General features: G+C 41.6%; 1 protein-coding gene across 1 annotated transcript; it reads left to right on the top strand.

The window, feature by feature from the left end:
• Window positions 1-384: 384 nt before the first annotated feature.
• On the top strand, window positions 385-2204 carry diras1a (DIRAS family, GTP-binding RAS-like 1a; the record flags this gene model as incomplete). The annotated part of the gene is made up of 3 exons (XM_079158538.1): window positions 385-522; window positions 621-791; window positions 1914-2204. The coding sequence occupies 3 exons, from the start codon at window positions 385-387 to the stop codon at window positions 2202-2204; spliced, it is 600 nt and encodes a 199-aa protein (XP_079014664.1).
• Between the last annotated feature and the right edge of the window lie 16857 nt (window positions 2205-19061).

Here is a 19061-nt window from a genome sequence, read left to right as displayed (position 1 = left end):
GATTCAGTTTGTCTGTTCCTGCCTCGCTCTGTAGGAACAGTGTGAGTGGAGTTTATGCTCATTTCCCGTTTCCCTTTTACTCCTGCTTCTAAAGTATTACCAGATATTCTCTTTTCTATTACTATTCATTATATTTGGTTGATTTCCCAAAAAAGGGTGATGTCCATCTAGGAAAAACCTACCAAAACATTTCTGAAAAGAATCAACCTGAAACTCGAGACATCATACGTAATATAGACTTGGACTACAACATTCAATTATGTGTGCTTTAAATTCACGTGCAGGTTTCTCTTTAATTTCTGCTGTGATTCAACTTTTCCTCTTTCCATCTCCTTCTCAGCATACAGGTCAGCTATCCCGAGCGGGCACACTCACACTCCCAGAATGCCAGAGCAGAGCAACGACTACCGGGTGGTGGTGTTCGGAGCCGGCGGGGTGGGGAAGAGCTCGCTGGTCCTTCGGTTCGTCAAAGGCACCTTCAGAGACACCTACATTCCCACTGTGGAGGACACATACAGACAGGTAAGACATGAAAACTATTTTTTTTATTTAAACACCCTGCGTGTGTGTCATTTAAGCTCTTGTGATAAAGACTTCATCAGTACCGGTTCTCTCTGCAGGTGATCAGCTGTGATAAGAGCGTCTGCACGCTGCAGATCACCGACACAACAGGAAGTCACCAGTTTCCAGCAATGCAGCGCCTTTCCATCTCCAAGGGCCACGCCTTCATCTTGGTCTTCTCCATCACCAGCCGCCAATCACTGGAAGAGCTGAAACCCATTTACCAGCAGGTCAGAGTCTTTCATTTAGTTTCTAGGTGACTGACTAACAGTTACAATTACTGTAGGTCTTTTTTTATCCTCAAGAATATTTCATGAAGGTATAATTATTTTCTTCTGATGTTAGCATGGGTGGTCTTTATTCCAGGTAAGGTTGGACATTTAAATAAGAAATCCAAACTGAACCCCCATAAAAGCATCAAAAGCTGATGTTCGGTGTCCTGTTTCTTCAACCTCTGCACCCAGTTATCATGCATGACAGATTTTACCAGCTGGAGTCAATTAAGTTAATTCAATGAGTTTGATGTTTGCCAAAAGACAAAATGAAGATTCTATCTAGTAAACATGCACAAAAAGCAGAAGATGGTTTGTTAAAAATGTCACTCTGTTGTTTTGATATTCTAAAAAAGACAGTGATTTATGAGACATAAAAAACACATAATGTATATATTATATTATAATAATGTAGTAGTATAGTGTTTGATATGGCTTCCAGAAGAAAAAAAATTACCAAGTTAAATTATTTTTGACTTAGTAATTATCTCTAGAATCTATAAATAGATAGCAGTGGAGTCCTGACCGACAGCTTACGGCAGCAGATAGCAAACAGTTGGACTCTCTTGTTGTGCATTAAAGTGTCTCACATCAGTGTTTAACGTCACCATTTTAAATCAGGACTTTCAGAACTCAGAGCTAAGCAGTAGCTTGTCCTGTTAAACTGCTAGCATACGTTAGCTCAATAGCCAAAGTGAAACAGTTGTCAACAGGATCATTAGATATCAGATATCTTCAACTTTGACTGTTAGTTGTGACTTAGCAGCAGTTTGTCATGAGAACCATAATTGGGAAAACCTACAAAGTAGCAGTCACGAATCATTATTTTACTTTTGGATGTGATGAGTAATTAGCTACAGTAACTTGGTTTGATTGTCTACGTAGAGACGAGCTTTGAGGTTCTTTGAAATTCAGCTCCAAATAAAATACTGATAATATTGATCAGTTTCTGTTAGGCACCAGTAGAACAAACGGGGGCACTTTCTTCGCTTAATCTTTATTTCTGAAGATTTTTACTGCAGCTGCATCAGGAATGTTCTCTAAATAGGTTGTGTTGACTTGATCCAATGTTCCCTCCAGGTCCTGGCCATCAAAGGTACGGTGGAGTCCATTCCCATCATGCTTGTGGGCAACAAAAGTGACGAAACGGCCCAGCGCGAGGTGGAGAGGAAGGAGGCCGAGGCTCAGGCCGCCACCTGGAAGTGTGCTTTCATGGAGACATCGGCCAAGACGAACTCCAATGTGAAGGAACTGTTTCAGGAGCTGCTGTCCCTGGAGAAGAAGAGGGACATGAGCCTGAGCATCGACGGCAAGCGCTCGGGAAAACAGAAACGAGCCGACAAGTTGAAGGGGAAGTGCAGCATCATGTAGAGCGGGCGGGCGGGCGGCAGACTCGCTGTGGAGATGTGGAAACAGCAGAGGAGGCAGGAGGGGAAGTCTGCTGACGAGTTCCCATAGAGACTCCCTCTCCCATCTTTCCCCAGATCTGCATCACGGAGGATGGGTCTTGTTTGATGGCTCTCCTCCACCAGCCGTCAGAACACTAAAGCCCCGAGGAACAAAATGATGAGACCGACTGATAATGAAAACTTTTATTTATACCAGGGCCTTGGGGCTCCTTCTGGCCCTGAACTGGATTGTGTTTGTGGCCCCAAAATACTTATAAAAGAAAAAAAAAATATATATATATATATATATATACATGTATATGTACAGTATATATATATACAGACCTAACGGCTACCACGACCAACGATTACAATAATATTATTATAGAGGAATTTTATTGTGAATCTTGACCCAAGCCATGAATGTAACTTGTAATATAGAAGCAAAAGATACATTAGATATAACTTAATTTATCCCAATGGGAAATTGTTGTAGAGCAGGGGCAAATATTAAGTGGATTTACAGATAAAGTACATTTTTCTGATCATAGTCTAGCTCTAATTTGTTTCAGCAGCTCCTACAATACCCTGGATTAATAGCGAACGCTGAGATGTAGTTAACATTCTGCATGGGCCTAAAACTGACACTCAAACCCTTTAAGACCCAACTGGTACTACAACATTTGATACCCAGAAACCTTTATATTTTCTGTTTCATCAGTTACTGATCATTAGCTTGCAAGTCTAAAGCAACCCATTGGGTACACTATTACCAGTGGGCATTGGGTAAACGTGAACCCAACCAGAGACCCAAGCTTTACATAAACAAAATGGCCCAAAACCAACCAACCGAGACTTGACACTTATTTGGGAGCCGTCAGATAATCAACTCCTTAAACTTTTACTATTGTGATTTTGATTTTGTAAGCTTCAAATAAACTCCAAACTCTGCTGTGCCATAGTTACAGCTGCTAAGCTGAAGTTGGACAATCATTGGGTTTAGTAAATGGTCAATTAGAAGCGCTTGGGCCAAACACAGACTTAAAGAAAGCGAGGCCAATAACAGGATTCAAAAATCAGTTTGAGTAACTCAACACTATTATGTCTCCTCAGGAAGCCCAGTTAGCGTGCTAATATATTAGCCACATAGTCACCTCGCTATCAAGCGCACTTTAGTTTAGCCCACAGTCCTTGCATAGGGTTTGGCTGGGGCCCCCTAGTAGAGGAGGGGGGCACTTGTTTAATTTTTGCATACTGCGACCACACCTTATGTAAGTGGCCATATGACTTTTCACCACGTATTGATCATAAATTCAACCATTAAGCAGCAACAGATAAGGCCATACTGCAGTGAAGTATTCCTTTATCTAAAAAGACCAGTGACCTTTCCATTACGATCCCCTTCTTGGTGGTTGTGACCGCAAACGCCAGGATGTTTCCTGCTCTGAGTCGGCTCTGCTTCCTGCTGTCATTAGAGGAACCCTCCACATAAACACAGTACAGCAGGTGGTCTGGCAAACTGACGCGGCCGCAGAGGAAACAGAAGACGCTGTTAATACATCACAAACTCAGAAAAGGCTTCATTGATTTCCACAAGCACAAGCCGGCCCTTCACTCCGTTTTTATCCCTGTCAGACTCACCGGATACAACATCCGATAGCACCAACAAGTAGCTGCTGATGGAGCAGCAGTGGAAGCACGCAACTGTGCAAACTGAAAATATGATTTATAGGAACAGTGCAACATTTTGGGAATCGTCGTCAGAGTCAGATGTTTCAGATTGATATCCGTTTGTCCAGGACAAAGAGACGCGTTTAGCCTAGCTTAGCATAAATACTGGAAGCAGAGGGAAACTGCTCTATCACAATCATCCAAATGTAAATGTTGGCTACATTAGCTGCTAGCTAGCACAACACGGCACAATCTCCCTCATAACTGTAAGCAGGTTGAGTAGCATTGCAGGTAATGTAGGTGCTTCAAGGATTGTTGTGCTAAGCTAAGTCTCTCTGTGCCTCTTCTGCAGAATTAAGACAAGAGGACTTTTAAATGTTGAACTGTTCCTTTAACTAGCAGGAAAGAGGACTGTACATGAGCACACGTGTGTGCAGCCGCTGTATATTTGAACTGCCTTTCCTACCATTTTACTTGACAGTTTGGTATATTTTCCGAAACATAAGTGAGCTTAAAACTTTTTTAAAGCACAAACTCAACAAACTAAAGTTGGAGAGCAACAAGCCGATAAGCACACGTTCATCCTGCATCTGTTATATGATTTACATGTCAGTGAGTCTCCATACTGATCATATTTTATGCACTTCTGGAAAAATGTGCCATGTGTTCCCTTTCACTGTAAAATCAGCTTTTTGACATTTTTTGTGTTCAAAATCTCACCGCATCCTCCCTGTTACTACTCCAGCTTTAGCAATATGAAAAGTGGCTGTACTCTGTAAGCTGGGGCTGCAGGAGGGAAAAAAATAACTTTAGGTTCCAGTTTTAAAATTCTTACTGTAGCATATTCATGTAGTTTTCACAAGTGTGCGATTTAAACAAACAGCATAGCTCCAAGTATAAGTTAGCTGTGGTTCAATTTAGGGGTTCAACATATTTAGACAGTTCAATTATTAAATTAAATTATCTTGAGTAAAGCGCTTTGCAACAGGAAAGAGAACTCCAACACACAAGCGGAGCAGGAATTATGGTCAAAAACGGATCAAACAAATCCATCAGAACCCGGTCACTCCAGCATTTAAAGCGGCTAAATTTCACACTCAAATCAATTTGCTAAAATTAGCAGTTAATAAGCTTGGAGAGCTGTTGTGACTGGGTGGAGCCAACATGGTCGCAGCTGCCTGGCTTATAATATGAAATCAAATTCACTTTGTGGATGGAAACAAGTTTTTACTCTGAGAACAGTAACTGTGCTGGTGGATTTATGCTGTGGGGCTAAATGAGTAAAAGGTAAATCCTAGTGAGGTAATAGGAACAGGTGTGCAGGCAGAGTAAGGTCAGGTGACCAACAAGGGCGAATTAATACAACTTACTTTTTTTTAATGTTATCTCCCAACAGTCTAAATTCTTTTTTTTTAAAGCTTCTTTACACCAGATTTGTGACATCAATCATTTGTATTTATTTATGTATTTATGTAATTTATTGAGGTTTTTGGTTTTATCTAAAAAAACACAAGAAACATGTATAACATGTGTGATCGGAGTGTCAATAAATGTGTTAAATCCTATATTCAGAGCATTTATAAACCAGCAAACTATTTGCTATGTAAAGATATAGTGGAGTAATGTCTAGCTGAGCAGAGAATGAAGTCACTCTCCCTGTATGTGTGTGTGTGTTGTAATCCATGCTTCTCTGTGCTTTGTTTACATAGCCGGGCCAGCCATGCTTGCTTTTAGTGCATGTTAGTGCATGTGAACATGCTGCGGTGGCCAGCTAATGGCTGCCGCTCTGCGCTGCGCTCATACGGCTGTTACAGTTGATAATGCCTTCGGTCATCGCGGAAGCGTAAAGTCTGTCAGCACTGTTGCCATACTTTGCACTGTTAGCACCGTTAGCTGCCGACTCAGTTGTCGCCATGTTGAAAGCCGTTAGGAGGCAGTAGAAATGCTCCCAATCTTGTATAAAGCGCCTTTATAAACAGCAGAGAAACATTGATGAAGGTTGTTTTTTATCTTCTTTCCTCTTTAAATATATTGTGGACAAACAGAAATGACGTCGAGTCTGCAGTCCCAGTGACGCTCTGTGTTCTGTGGCTTCACATTTGCTTTGAGGGTAAAAGGAAACTTCTCTCATGTGAAGAATGTGAATGAATAAAAACAGCGTTGTTGTACAGAAAGTCTCTGTTTCTTTAAAACACAGTTGATGAAAACCTGTTAGATATACATTATCATATACACACACATTTCAGTACCAGTATCCCAGTAAATTCATGTTAAAACCTCTAAAACCAGTTAAGTCTCTGCAAACATCTGAGATACAGTGATTACAGTGGCGGGCCGTGCATTTTATACCTGGGCCTTCACTGCTGTCCTGCAGCTGAACCACCTCATTATGCACAGCTACGGTTATTATTTGTTTCGTGTCAAAACAGGTGTATACCACGAACTGCAGAGTGCAGATACATGAATACGCCGAGACTGTGTCTCCTCTCTTCTCTGACTGCAGCTGGGACTGCTGCGCGAGGCTGCTGTGAGAGTGACCGCCTGTGTGTGCTTTGGACCGGCTCACGGCAGCACCCGCTGCTCGTTCACAACAGTGCAGAACGTACGTGCTTTCACATCAGAGTCAAAACACCAGAAAAGTTTCCAACAAGACCAGAAAAAGTTGCTAGATTTGTCGCTAGTAGCTTTTGACAAAAAAAGTCGCCATGAGGGTTTGGAAAGTCGCCAGATTTAACGAGAAAGTTGCCAACACTGGCACCAACTAAATATGTCCCCAGAGCAACATTGGACGTAACAGTAGTTCCTATCACATATAAAACCAAACAAAAATCCATCTTCATAAAAACTCGGGCATGGAAGGAGTTCGGGGAGGCCATGGAGAAGGACTTTCGGTTGGCCTCAAGGAGGTTCTGGCAAACCATCCGACGGCTCAGGAAGGGAAAGCAGGGCCTACCCCAGGCTGTTCTCAGCAGGGGGGGGGGGACTGTTGACCCGGACAGGGGACATCGTCGGGCGGTGGAAAGAACACTTTGAGGAACTCCTAAACCTGACCAACATGTCCTCTGCAGAGGAGGCAGCGCCTGAAAACCTGGGGGGTTCACCCATATCCCTGGCAGAGGTCGCTAAGGTAGTCAAAAAGCTCCTTATGCCAGGGTGCTGGAAAGGAGGCTCCGACCGTTTGTCGAACCTCGGATTCAAGAGGAGCAGTGAGGATTCCGTCCCGGCCGTGGAACAGTGGACCAGCTCTTCACCCTCGCAAGACTACTGGAGGGGTTCTGGGAGTTTGCCCAACCAGTCTACATGTGTTTTGTGGACTTGGAGAAGGCTTTCGACCGGGTCCCTCGGGGGTTCTTGTGGGGGGTGCTGCGGGAGTATGGGGTGCCGGACCCGTTACAACGGGCGATCCGGTCTCTGTACGACTGCAGTAGGAGCTGTGTCCGCATTCTCGGCAATAAGTCAGACACGTTCCCGGTGGGTGTTGGCCTCCGCCAGGGCTGCCCTTTGTCACCAGTCCTGTTCGTGACTTTCATGGACAGGATTTCTAGGCGCAGCCGGGGGGTGGAGAACGTCAGGTTCGGGGGTCTCGGGATCACCTCTCTGCTATTTGCAGACGATGTGGTCCTGTTGGCCTCCTCGGATCGTGACCTCCAGCATTCATTGGGGCGGTTTGCAGCCGAGTGTGAAGCGGCGGGGATGAGAGTTAGCACCTCCAAATCCGAGGCCATGGTGCTCTGCCGGAAACCGGTGGATTGCTCCCTCCAGGTGGGGACGGAGTGCCTACCTCAAGTGAAGGAGTTTAAGTATCTCGGGGTCTTGTTCACGAGTGAGGGTAAGATGGAGCGGGAGATCGACAGGCAGATCGGTGCGGCTGCAGCAGTAAAGCAGGCGCTGCACCGGACCGTCTTGGTGAAGAGAGAGCTGAGCCGGAAGGCAAAGCTCTCAATTTACTGGTCGGTCTACGTTCCTGCCCTCACCTATGGTCACAAACTCTGGGTCGTGACCGAAAGGACAAGGTCGCGGGTACAAGCGGCCGAAATGAGTTTCCTCCGTAGGGTGGCCGGGCTCAGCCTTAGAGATAGGGTAAGGAGCTCGGACATCAGGAGGGAACTTGGAGTCAAGCCGCTACTCCTTCGCATCGAAAGGAGTCAGCTGAGGTGGTTCGGGCATCTGATTAGGATGCCTCCTGGACGCCTCCCACTGGAGGTTTTCCGGGCACGTCCAACTGGGAGGAGACCCCGGGGAAGACCCAGAACACGCTGGAGGGATTATATCTCTCAGCTGGCCTGGGAACGCCTCGGGATCCCCCAGTATGAGCTGGAAAATGTTGCGGGCGAGAGGGAAGTCTGGGTCAGCCTGCTTGGCCTGCTGCCACCGCGACCCGACCCCGGATAAGCGGAGGAAAATGGATGGATGGATGGATAAAAACAAGTTGTACAAATAATAATATATAAACAAGCATCTTAAAGCTACTGCAGATGTACAAACAAAAGCAGTTAACTTACCAAAGCTTCTGTTCACTATTTAAAGACAAAGTCCATCCTTTCTTTGTTAACAAAGAGTTTAATCTCACGGTTGTTCAGTGCGTTTTAGTTCCAGTAAGAAGTCCTTCTCGATCCATGGACACCAGTGAAGACAGTCGAGCCTCCCCAGTTGTATTTCTTGAATAGGTTTTAATGTGTTTGTGGGCTGAAAATGTCCGCTCGACAGAGGCAGCAGATTTGGGGATTCTCACCGCCCAACATGTTACACTAGCCCTGACCAATCACGTATGGCTAGGCCAGCTAGAAGGCTCTGACATGTCAAAGAATACGCCCAACATGTCAAACTAAAGATCTGATTGGTTGAACACTATGACAATCCCCATTCACTTAAACTGCAAAGGGATTCACTTGTGAGTCTGCAGGCCTCGGCCCTCTCTTCTACCTAGAGACACAGAGGTGAAATCTGATTGGATAAAAGCTCTACTTAAAACAAGCTGCACTGGAAGCAGAGCAACTGAGGAACACAGTAGCTGTGCAATGAGAGAATAGGCTGAAATTATAATACATCTAGTGTATTTATGAAAATGTATAAAATTATAAAATAGCTATAACTTTGTGATTCTGTCTAGGCCAGCAGAGAAGGCCTTGCAGGCCCTGACGGCCCACCACTAAGTGATTACAAGAACAACAAGGTTAAACCAATCATAGCGCCAGCCTTCTTAATAACCACATTAATCCTGTTCCCATCATTGAAAGTGATGCAGTTACCTCCTGAGAGAACAGTTCTGCTGCTACCTGGTGGCTGAAGTGTCACACTACTGCTCACTGTGTTGCATCACTGGTGGGTGTGGTGAGCTGAGGCCACAACAGGAAGCGTTTGTTCTGGGGATAATTTTCCAGAACTTGTTCACAGTGTTTCCACAACATAACAGAAAGCAGCCTGTTCAAAATACTCTCATCCATAAACTATCATTTGAAGGTTAATTTGATGCTGAACATAACTTAGTCACATGGCAATGTGTCTGTTTTGGGGAGCTCTGATAGACAGCCTTATATCATTCTCAGCTAAAAAGGAAAGTAGAAAAATGTTGAAATACTTTTCCGGGACAACTGAAGAATTTCATGGACATTTAAATTTTACTTTCTTTTTTCTATGTGTTTTCAATGATCAATTTCTAGGATGCGTAGGAACCCTGTTATAGTGTGTTGCTGCTCCACAGATACATCATAAATATGAATGAACTGTTTTGTTTTTTTGTTCCAACAGAACGGAAACTGACATCAGTCAAAGCGTGACTTTAGAAAAATACGTTTAAAGTTTAAAATATGTTCTTCCAATGATTTGTTCATTGATGTGTTTCTTCCATTTCTGTTGCATTCGCATCTGTGTTCATCAGGAGTGGTACTTTTACTCAAGTTAAGTACAATTTTGAGGTACTTGTATTTCCCTTTTTTGCAACTCTACTACATCTCAGAGGGAAAAAATCACCTTTTACTGCACTACATTTATCTGACAGATTTAATTACTTTCCTGATTCTTATTAAAAGTACAAAATATAAATAAATGATGAAAACATAATATCAATAAAACTATATCCAGCTGCAATATTTACACATTAATGGATCAATAATTGTAATCTTATAGTATAATAAATGTATTATTATGAAATGGGCCATTCCGCATGATGAGTACTTTTACTATTTTAGAAAAAAAGAGAATCCACTTTGTAATTTCTGATTTTAATAAGTGCCATATAAATAAACTATTATTATTGATGGTGTTATAATAAAAACATTTTTGGAAAAAGTAAAGCTTCAAATAAATGACCATTCACTCAGCTTACATTGTGAGGGATCAATACTGAGATTCACACCTGATCAGAAGTAATATCCAGAGAACATAAATGTCAGCATGTACATCAAAATAGGTTCATATATCACTCCACTGCTCTCTGAACAGCTCCACATTTTAATTAATAGTAACATTTTGCTTGAAAAAAATATTAATTAATAAGGGTGAGCTTTTTTAGCTCTGTAAAAATCATATCATATTATGCTGTTACACTGTTTCTACACTGCGCGGGTGGAGATATAGCATCATAATTACATCTTTTCTATCTTTTCCACTATATGTTCCAATAAACAAATTGCTGTGCAGCCATCTTGTGGACTGCAGGCTGAAGGTGAGCTGGTACCAGGCTGCTTGTTGGCCGGGAGGCTCTCAGGAAAGACACTGTGACTCAATGAGAGCGTTTAGGCCTCTGGAGAAGGGACCAGTGAGAGCCCTTTATCACATTTAGAGACTTCACCAGCAAAGAAAAAAACAGCGCCATTTGGCTATTTCTTCAGCACGTCGGCAATACCCAAACCATGGCCTGATGATGGAGGAAATAAAAAAAATCCTCCCTCTGAATCAAATCCACTGAAACGGTGGAAAGAAAACGAGCATCTGTATAGTATCAGTCATTCCTCCGGTCCGCTCTCCTCCTGGCTGCTTTGTCTCAGCTCTTTGCTTTGTCTAATCTGAGGAAAACACAACGATTCTTAGTTTTGGGGGGTTATACACTGATTAAAACATAGCTATGAATATTAAATTCAATATCTGCCAATAAATCCCCCTAAATGTTACTCACTGTTCCATTGAAGAAGAATGTGAAAATGTTAATGACAGTTAAACATGTCTAAATAACACGATACATTAACTCTTTATCATTCAGATATTAGTTTGTAAAAGTTCTTAACTGTTCAAAGAATGTGGGGAAAAACGGCAGTCCTCAAGTCTCCTAAACGCATCATTCTATCATCATCCATTAGGATTTTACAATCAGGCTGTTTGATCATTATGCTTTTCTTAACTGTGCCAGTATCCTCTACAGTTTTTTTTTTTGCTATCAAGAGCTTGAATGGCTTTTGACACTGCAGTTAAAAGAAGAGCCACTGAGATAGGATATACTTTATTGTCCCCCAGGGGCAATAGTGCTGCACACAGCTGAAATCCAATCAAATGAATACACAGCCGACACACATTACAGGTCATACGGTCTTAATGTAATAACAATAACTTATTTCACAGGCCAGTGTGGAACAAACTGTTAAAGACAAAACAGAAAGAAGAGCCACTAGATGGCAGAAGGGCCCTTCACAACAACAGCTGGAGTTCCCTCACCTGCAGGACGCTCAAGCTGATTCTCCAAATAAGAAATCCCATGAACACCATGTGGCCTTAGTGTGGTGCATTCCCCACAAACACATGGCAGTCACTTGATACCATGTAACCTCTCACTTTAAAGAAAATGTAAATGACAGTTGTCAGGGCATAAAAGCAATGATCTGATGATCTTAACGGTTGATCAAGACTCAATAGTCAAACCTCAAACGAGGGCATTTTGCAGTTACTTACAGCATCTTTAAAGAACGACTGAGAGACAGAACTTATGTGTTGCTTCACTGTTTGTAAATGAAACTTTGTGAAAAATGAACCACAGAAAAATAGAAACCTTTAAACAAAAGGGCCTGAAGTGTGATGTCACCAAGATACTATTTATTTAGCTCATCTAGAAGACTACCTTTATAAGAAATGTTCTGTTTTCATAATCATGTGAGGATAATAACTCCATCTGGATGGGTTCATGGTGTGTGTTGGGGATTCGACCCCTAGGAGACTGGTGTAAAGATGAAAAATGTACCACTACAGGGTTCCGGTCAGAGAACAAGCAGACATCAGTTTTGTTCCACACATGGCTGTATTCAGTCTGGCATACAGTGTTTTACAGATTCACACACATCACAATATTGTAAGTGACCATTGAGGCCATGCACTGTATTAGTTTAAGTATTGAATTATTTCAATACTTAAACTACAGGGATGTCAAATGTTAAACTGTTCAGTTGTGTTGTGTAGTTATTTGACAGAAGATTCGTTTTCTACATATTGGGATTTCTGATCTAAAAACATAGATTGTTTTGCAGTGTAACTTGAATACTACACATTCACTATGGTTTGGAATGTGAATTCTTCTGTATATGGCCCAAAAATAAGTTTGCCCCAACACGACTTACATGATTAAAACAGAGAGGACAACAACAAACCAATAATGAAACTAATCCTGAAATGATGTTTGTTTGTGGGACAAAAATCACTCTGGCTCATAGTGATGGGTATCGTTAGGATTTTATCGATACTAGTGCTCTTATCGATTCCTCTTATCGGTTCGGTTCCTTATCGATACTCTTATCGGCTCTTTTTGAATATTTTGTGGGGAAAAAAATGAATTAAGAAAACAATCAATATTATTATATTATTCTAATAGTCTTTCTTAAGCAGCAATACAAGAAGTTCCAAAATATTTCAAATACATTCGCAGTTAAACAATTAGCTTAGTGATAAGCTTTATTAGAAACTCTGTATGGTATCGCTAACGTTACCTGCAGAGGACGAGGACGAATGGCTGCTCGCCAAATAGTCGAAAACTTTGCATTACTGCAGATTTATGTTCTGCTTGATCGCCAAATGTTTTGATAATATGCTGTAAAAAATGTAATATATTACCTCATTTACTTCTGAGGGTTTTACTGCATTAAGTAAAATGTAGCCACACCTTGGACCTCTTAGTACTGTACTGAGCCGGAATCTGTGTGTGTGTGTCAGAGTCAGGCGGCAACCTCTGGTTCTTAAAACTTGCATTCCAAAAATGGTAACTTCCGTTCATCAGTTCAGCATAAAAAAAAAAAAATGGCAATGGCCGTATTCCAAGATGGCGATAGTCAAAATCACCATCATCAAGGCTTCAAAGCGGCAGTCCACGAACCAATGGGTGACGTCCCGATGACACCGTCCACCTCAGAGTATGGTCAGAGTGAAGCCCAGCTCCACCCCTCGTGCAAAGACAGGCACAGAAACAGAGAGAGAAGGTTTAAAGCACCGATAGCAGAACCATTGACTCAGGACCTTATCAATACTCCGGGTGTTTTACACATTTAGAACCAGTTCCCGTTTAGAAATGAGTTTCGGGGAGGAATCCCTATGGCTTACAACTGTGGATTAAATTTGAAACCCTAAAATCATCCTAGACTCCATACTCAGACAGAGCGGTCATATCTCTATTAACCGCATCAGATGTTTCAGCGGTGAGAAACTGAGAAGAGTGTCGGACCAGGCCTCTGTTAAAGAGCAGCCGATCAAGGGGCTCAGACAAAAGCGGCTTTAAGTTTTTCCCCTTTAAAGAGCCTGTTCCTTAAATCAGCCAGATGAGTTCAGTGTAATGTGTCGGACTGCAGTGTCTGGGAAGACACAGACACACGCCCTGAAAACAGTGTAAGCTTCCATCCACAATGACCGTAGTTGATCCGTGAGCCCTGACTCTGCTATGGAAAAAAAAAAGGATTTTAAAATATGGTGACGGTGCATAAGCCACGCTCCGAAACCCACCCTCGCTCACCCACGTCAGTAAGAAGATCGTGCCAAATCTTTATGAACAGGAAAAGGTCAGAACTGTGGACAAAATGCTACGGCTAGCGTCCCATAAGCTCATACACGACGTCACATCAACACCTCTGACATGTTGGAGCGCCGTCTACTCTGCACTGACAGACAAGGCCTTGAAAATAAACACTAAAAGACATTTGTCACCTGGTCTGATGCTGATGTGAAAGTGGCAGAGGAGATCCCCGAGGTGCTGAAACCCTCTTTGAAACCATCTGAACCCTGTTGAGCACTGAAACTGAACAAGCATTTTGCAATCCATCAGCCTCAGGTGCTCATGTGAGGAGGACTGCACCATCACAAGAGATGTAAAGACATGCCATCAGAGGGGCCTCGAACCCCAGATACACTGAGGCCCCCTAATCTACTACCTTCTCACCTAGTCCTTGACCCATACCGGAGGACACTCGAGGGATCTCACCACTAATATTATGGCCACTGCCGAGGTAAAAGAGTGAATTACTAACTTAACATCCACGACGCCGACGGAGGCCCCAGTAGCGCTGGCGGCGCTGGTGGAGGCGCGCCGGACGAAGCCGACGGAGGCCCCGGTGGCGCTGGTGAATAAAACCTTTTTCTGATATTTTGGTTTCCTTATTTCTTTTCACGAGTTCTATTCCGACATATAATACATTGCCTTTTACAAGACTATTTCCTCTATACTATGTTTTTATGAGTTTTTTTACTTACTATACTATTAATTTTTTGTCATATACTCTGAATTTGTATGATTTTTTGGACGTATTACACAAGGACTTATACATTCCTTATATATATACTTATACATATTATACTTTTTATGGACAAACTACAATCATTTTGTACTGTGAGCTTATTGAACATACTGTAGAATGCCTTGTTATGATTTTGACTAAACTCTGCATTTGTTATAACTGTTTTTGACACATAATACTATTACTTTTTATAAAAAAAATGTTTTGATTGCTACGGAATTAGCTACACATATCCGATGTCCACAGAGGATACATTCTAATGACAGTGGCTGATGGCGGTAGAGCATCTTTTTTAATATGACAGAAAAGGAAATAGTAACTATTGAAGTTGAATACATAGTAGTAGTAGGGTAAAAGTGCAAGACTGCATGTACTGTAAATCAGAATAAATTGTTTTGGCCGCACTTTTCCTTCTTGTAAAACATCTTGAGTGTGTGTTGGGTTGGAAGCTGTTCATCTTTTGTAGTTATCCTCCCAAATACAACCTTCATTGCTGCTAGTTGTCTGAAAAGGAGGAGTATCTTTGAAATCTTCTTCCATTTTCCCCATTCATGGAGTATTGTCAGTGTTTGGACCTAAAGTGAGATTGTATTTCAAATTATTGTTGCTTCTTAATATACATTAAAAAACAGTGATACAATTCATAAATACAACATTCTCAGAGTTTTATGATCTGATAGATTGTATAACATTTTTCACAGGAAAGGGCTGAATCTCAACTAGCACTGACTCTCTGAAGAGAGAGACAATTGGAGCTGATCAGCAACAGTTGTGACACCTGCACAATGTGGTTATTTAACCTGCCATGTGGCACAGGCAGCATTTTCTGTTGGTGACTGAAGCGATGGGAGCTTTATGGGCCTTGTTTATTTGTGTGCTGACTGTCTGGCTTACCAAAGATATTTATATTTGTTCTGTTTGAAGCTTGTATTCAATAAATTGGTAGTTGAGAAAAGCAAAAGGTAGGTATGTTAATTTCTTTATTCTTAATTCCATTTAGCAGTGACAGGTTTGTCTTATGTGCCATCAAACTGCCAAAGGAATTTGATAAACAGCAACTTCTGTGTCCATAGGCTCTTGTTTACCTGTTGGTGGCTCAACTGAAAGAAGCAATGACTGGCTGCAGAGGAAAATGAGAGGTAAGAATATTAGTACATTTCTTTTGTACTATAGATTTGTCTTCCAATGACCTCTCCATAAAGAAGGCCCTTACACTTAACATTTCTGTTCACATGAGTCCATGTGCACGTTTCTGTACGGATCAGGTTCCTGGTGTCATCATTTGGTTGGTTAAGTTTTCATTAATGCTGTCTGTCTGGTGACAGCATCACCTTTTATTTTGAAATGTAGACCTCAAAGTCTGTTTCCTGTGGCGAACATAGCCATATGTGTTCTGTTGGTTATTTTGTGTGTATGTCTCTGTGTGTGTGTGTGTGTGTGTGTGTGTGTGTGTGTGTGTGTGTGTGTGTGTGTGTGTGTGTGTCTGTGTGTGTGTGTGTGTGTGTGTGTGTGTGTGTGTGTGTGTGTGTGTTGTCTTTTGGTGTGGTAGATAGAAAAATGGTCACAGGCGCCATAGTTGATTAAGTGTTTTATACAGGGTTTGAAATTAAATTTCAAAATAATAAAAAGTAAAATAAAAGGGGGAGGGTGGTTTTAACATGTTCTATCGTATATGGTGATGCTGTACTACTGTATACCTTGCCTGTCATTTGGGGTGAGCATGAGAGCGCACGCCCCGAGCATTTCAGAGCAGAGAACACGGATTCTTTTTTTACAATTTTGAAACCTAATTTTATATATGACGATTTTTTTAATCATTCAAACTTGGCTGTGTGGTTAAACACACATTTTTTTCTGTGGTGTGAAAAACTCAGAATACATATTTACTTTGCTTTACCCAGACTTTAACCTTTTTGTTGATTCCAAAATCTCCCAGCGACTCAATAGATGACCATTGTATTTTGGGCTGGTGAGTGAATCTAGCAACCACTTTCTATATTTTATCATGTGGCTCGTGGCTTGTACTGTTTCCAGCTCTGCTTCAATAATGTGTAATATTGTATAATACACCTCTCCATCAACGTTTACATAGAAAAAAAAGGACTTGCACAATAACTTAAATATGCCTTTCGAAGATGGTAATATTTAGTTGTAGTCGTCTGAGGCATGCTGAAAGGGTCTATTCTATTGCAATTATAATTTTTATTTGGGATAATAACTGCTTTTATTAGGCCTAAATGTTGTTTACAGTTCAACAAAGCACGAAAATACATAGATAGTTTAACAGAACAAGTCTTTTTTTCTCTGCAGGGTCAAGCCACAGAGCTGACACCGACAGGAGCTGTGCCTGCTCCTTCAGATTCTAGCGAGAGGGTCTCCCCCCACAGCAGGGGGCATAGTGACTGCAAAGAGGTCTTCCTGTTCCCCGGACCATGTCCACAACCTCATCTTTCCATTACACTTGTAAACATAAACGTGTCCCAGTTTATTTGCTGTTGTATCTCTACCCAGGAAGTAAACAGTGCCCTGCTTGGTTAGTAAATGTCATGCATTAAAACAGATCTGTAAATGAGAGTTAACTGTTAGCTATGGCACGATAGCAGATATGAATTGCATTCATTGGATGTGTCGGTTAATTTAGCTATGAGTTAATAATGAAACAAGCAAGCTAGCGCTAGTTGAGAAAATACATCATTTTGTAAACATTAGGAAGAAGAAACATATCTGCCATATTGCTTTTACGTTGTCACTGGAAATGAATTAAAGTTACACAAACACACACCAGAGGCATGCAGAATAGACGCATGATAAGCTGCTTGTATTTGTATTGCTTTGTATAGCCCTGTCACAAAGAGCTGCATGTGACCCGGAATATCTACACATCTAGAAATCCAAAAGCATCTTCACACATCTGTAGATCGGTACGGATAGATTGGAGGACAACATGTGCTACTTTCTGATCTTGTAAGTCAAACACTCCCCAGGGGATGGCATTACACAGCGACTGTAACTTGTAATTCACTTGTATTTGCTTCATCTCCATTCTCCTCAATCAAGCTCCAATAAATCTTTAGCTTTAGACATCAAGGGGTCTGCTGCAGCTTCTCTGGTCTCCAGTTAAGCCGCTCGTGAGATTTCTTTCACAGTTGGAACAAGTAATTGTTGGGTTGCTTTTTTCTCTTGTCTTCTGTTTGATGTTCTGATGTTCCTTTAAGGAACGGATCGTTATATGCAAAGACGGTCCGTTGGGACCGTACTCGTGTTCTGGGTCTATAAGCATGTTTGTGAAGATTCACGTCCTGCCACACTTCAGAGCTAAATGAGATGACATAGCCTTATAAGACATGCAAACATGCTGTGTGTGAAGTAGAATTCATCCATTTCAATACAGCACATGCAGCGGAATGTAGATAAGTACATTTACTCAAGTAGCCTACTGTAGTTATGTACAATTTTGAGGTACTTGTACTGGAGTATTTCCATGTTCTGCTACTTTAAAACTTTAAACCTCTGCACCACTAAATTAAAGAGGCAATATCGTAGTAGTTACTGCACTACCTCAACAAGCTACAACATTGTGCTCCAGTAATGTTAAAACAATACTAAAATGTGTTATAATAATAATAATAATAATAATAATAATAATAATAATAATAATAAGTAGACCTTTGAGTATTTTTACACAGCAGTATTGCTACTTTTATTAAGTAAAGGATCTGGATACTTTGTTTACCACTAGAGCAAAGCTATCACACAGTAAGGGAAATAAAGCTTTTCTATGCAGTTGATTCGTGCATGCCGACACATTCACACACAGCACATGCGTGAACAAACACACTTGCGCTTCTCTTCACACATTCGCTCCTTCACACTTAAACTGCAACGGCAACAGATGGAAAAACTAGGGGGAGGCGAGAAAAAGGGGAGAGAGCCCCAGAGTAAAATCAATGCTGTTCGACTTGGACCGTTAGCGAGCAGCATTTCTCATGACAGGTGTAACATGTTTACCAAACAAACAAGCAACACAGATGTCGGAAAAATGAAAATGGCGACATGGGAGTTGTGAAAAGACGCCTGGTATTGAAGCTAGAATATATATATATATATATATATATATATATATATATATATATATATATATATATATATATATATATATATGTATTCGGGGGCTTTGAAGGCATCTCAATGAGAAGACTGCTGCCACACCAGCATTGAAGAGTGTCTCGCAGAATTCGTTTTATATTACTCGCCCCAAGCAGCTCTGGTTGTTAGTCGGGGTCATCCAGGGTCACAAGCACTGATGGGCAGTTTTTAAGACGATGACATTAGGATTTCAGCCCTGTATGAAGCAGGACTCACAATCCGATTGACAGTCACATCTGGTGACTAGATTCTTCTTTGTAGCAGTGAGGGCTGGCCTTTGCGTTTGGCAGGACTGGCAGCACCCTATGTAGCGTCTTGTTAAACAA

This window comes from Pholis gunnellus (genome assembly GCF_910591455.1).
Source record: "Pholis gunnellus genome assembly, chromosome: 4".
Classification (NCBI taxonomy): domain Eukaryota; kingdom Metazoa; phylum Chordata; class Actinopteri; order Perciformes; family Pholidae; genus Pholis; species Pholis gunnellus.
Note: the sequence above shows the minus strand (reverse complement) of the source record. Positions and strands in the feature narration are given on the sequence as shown.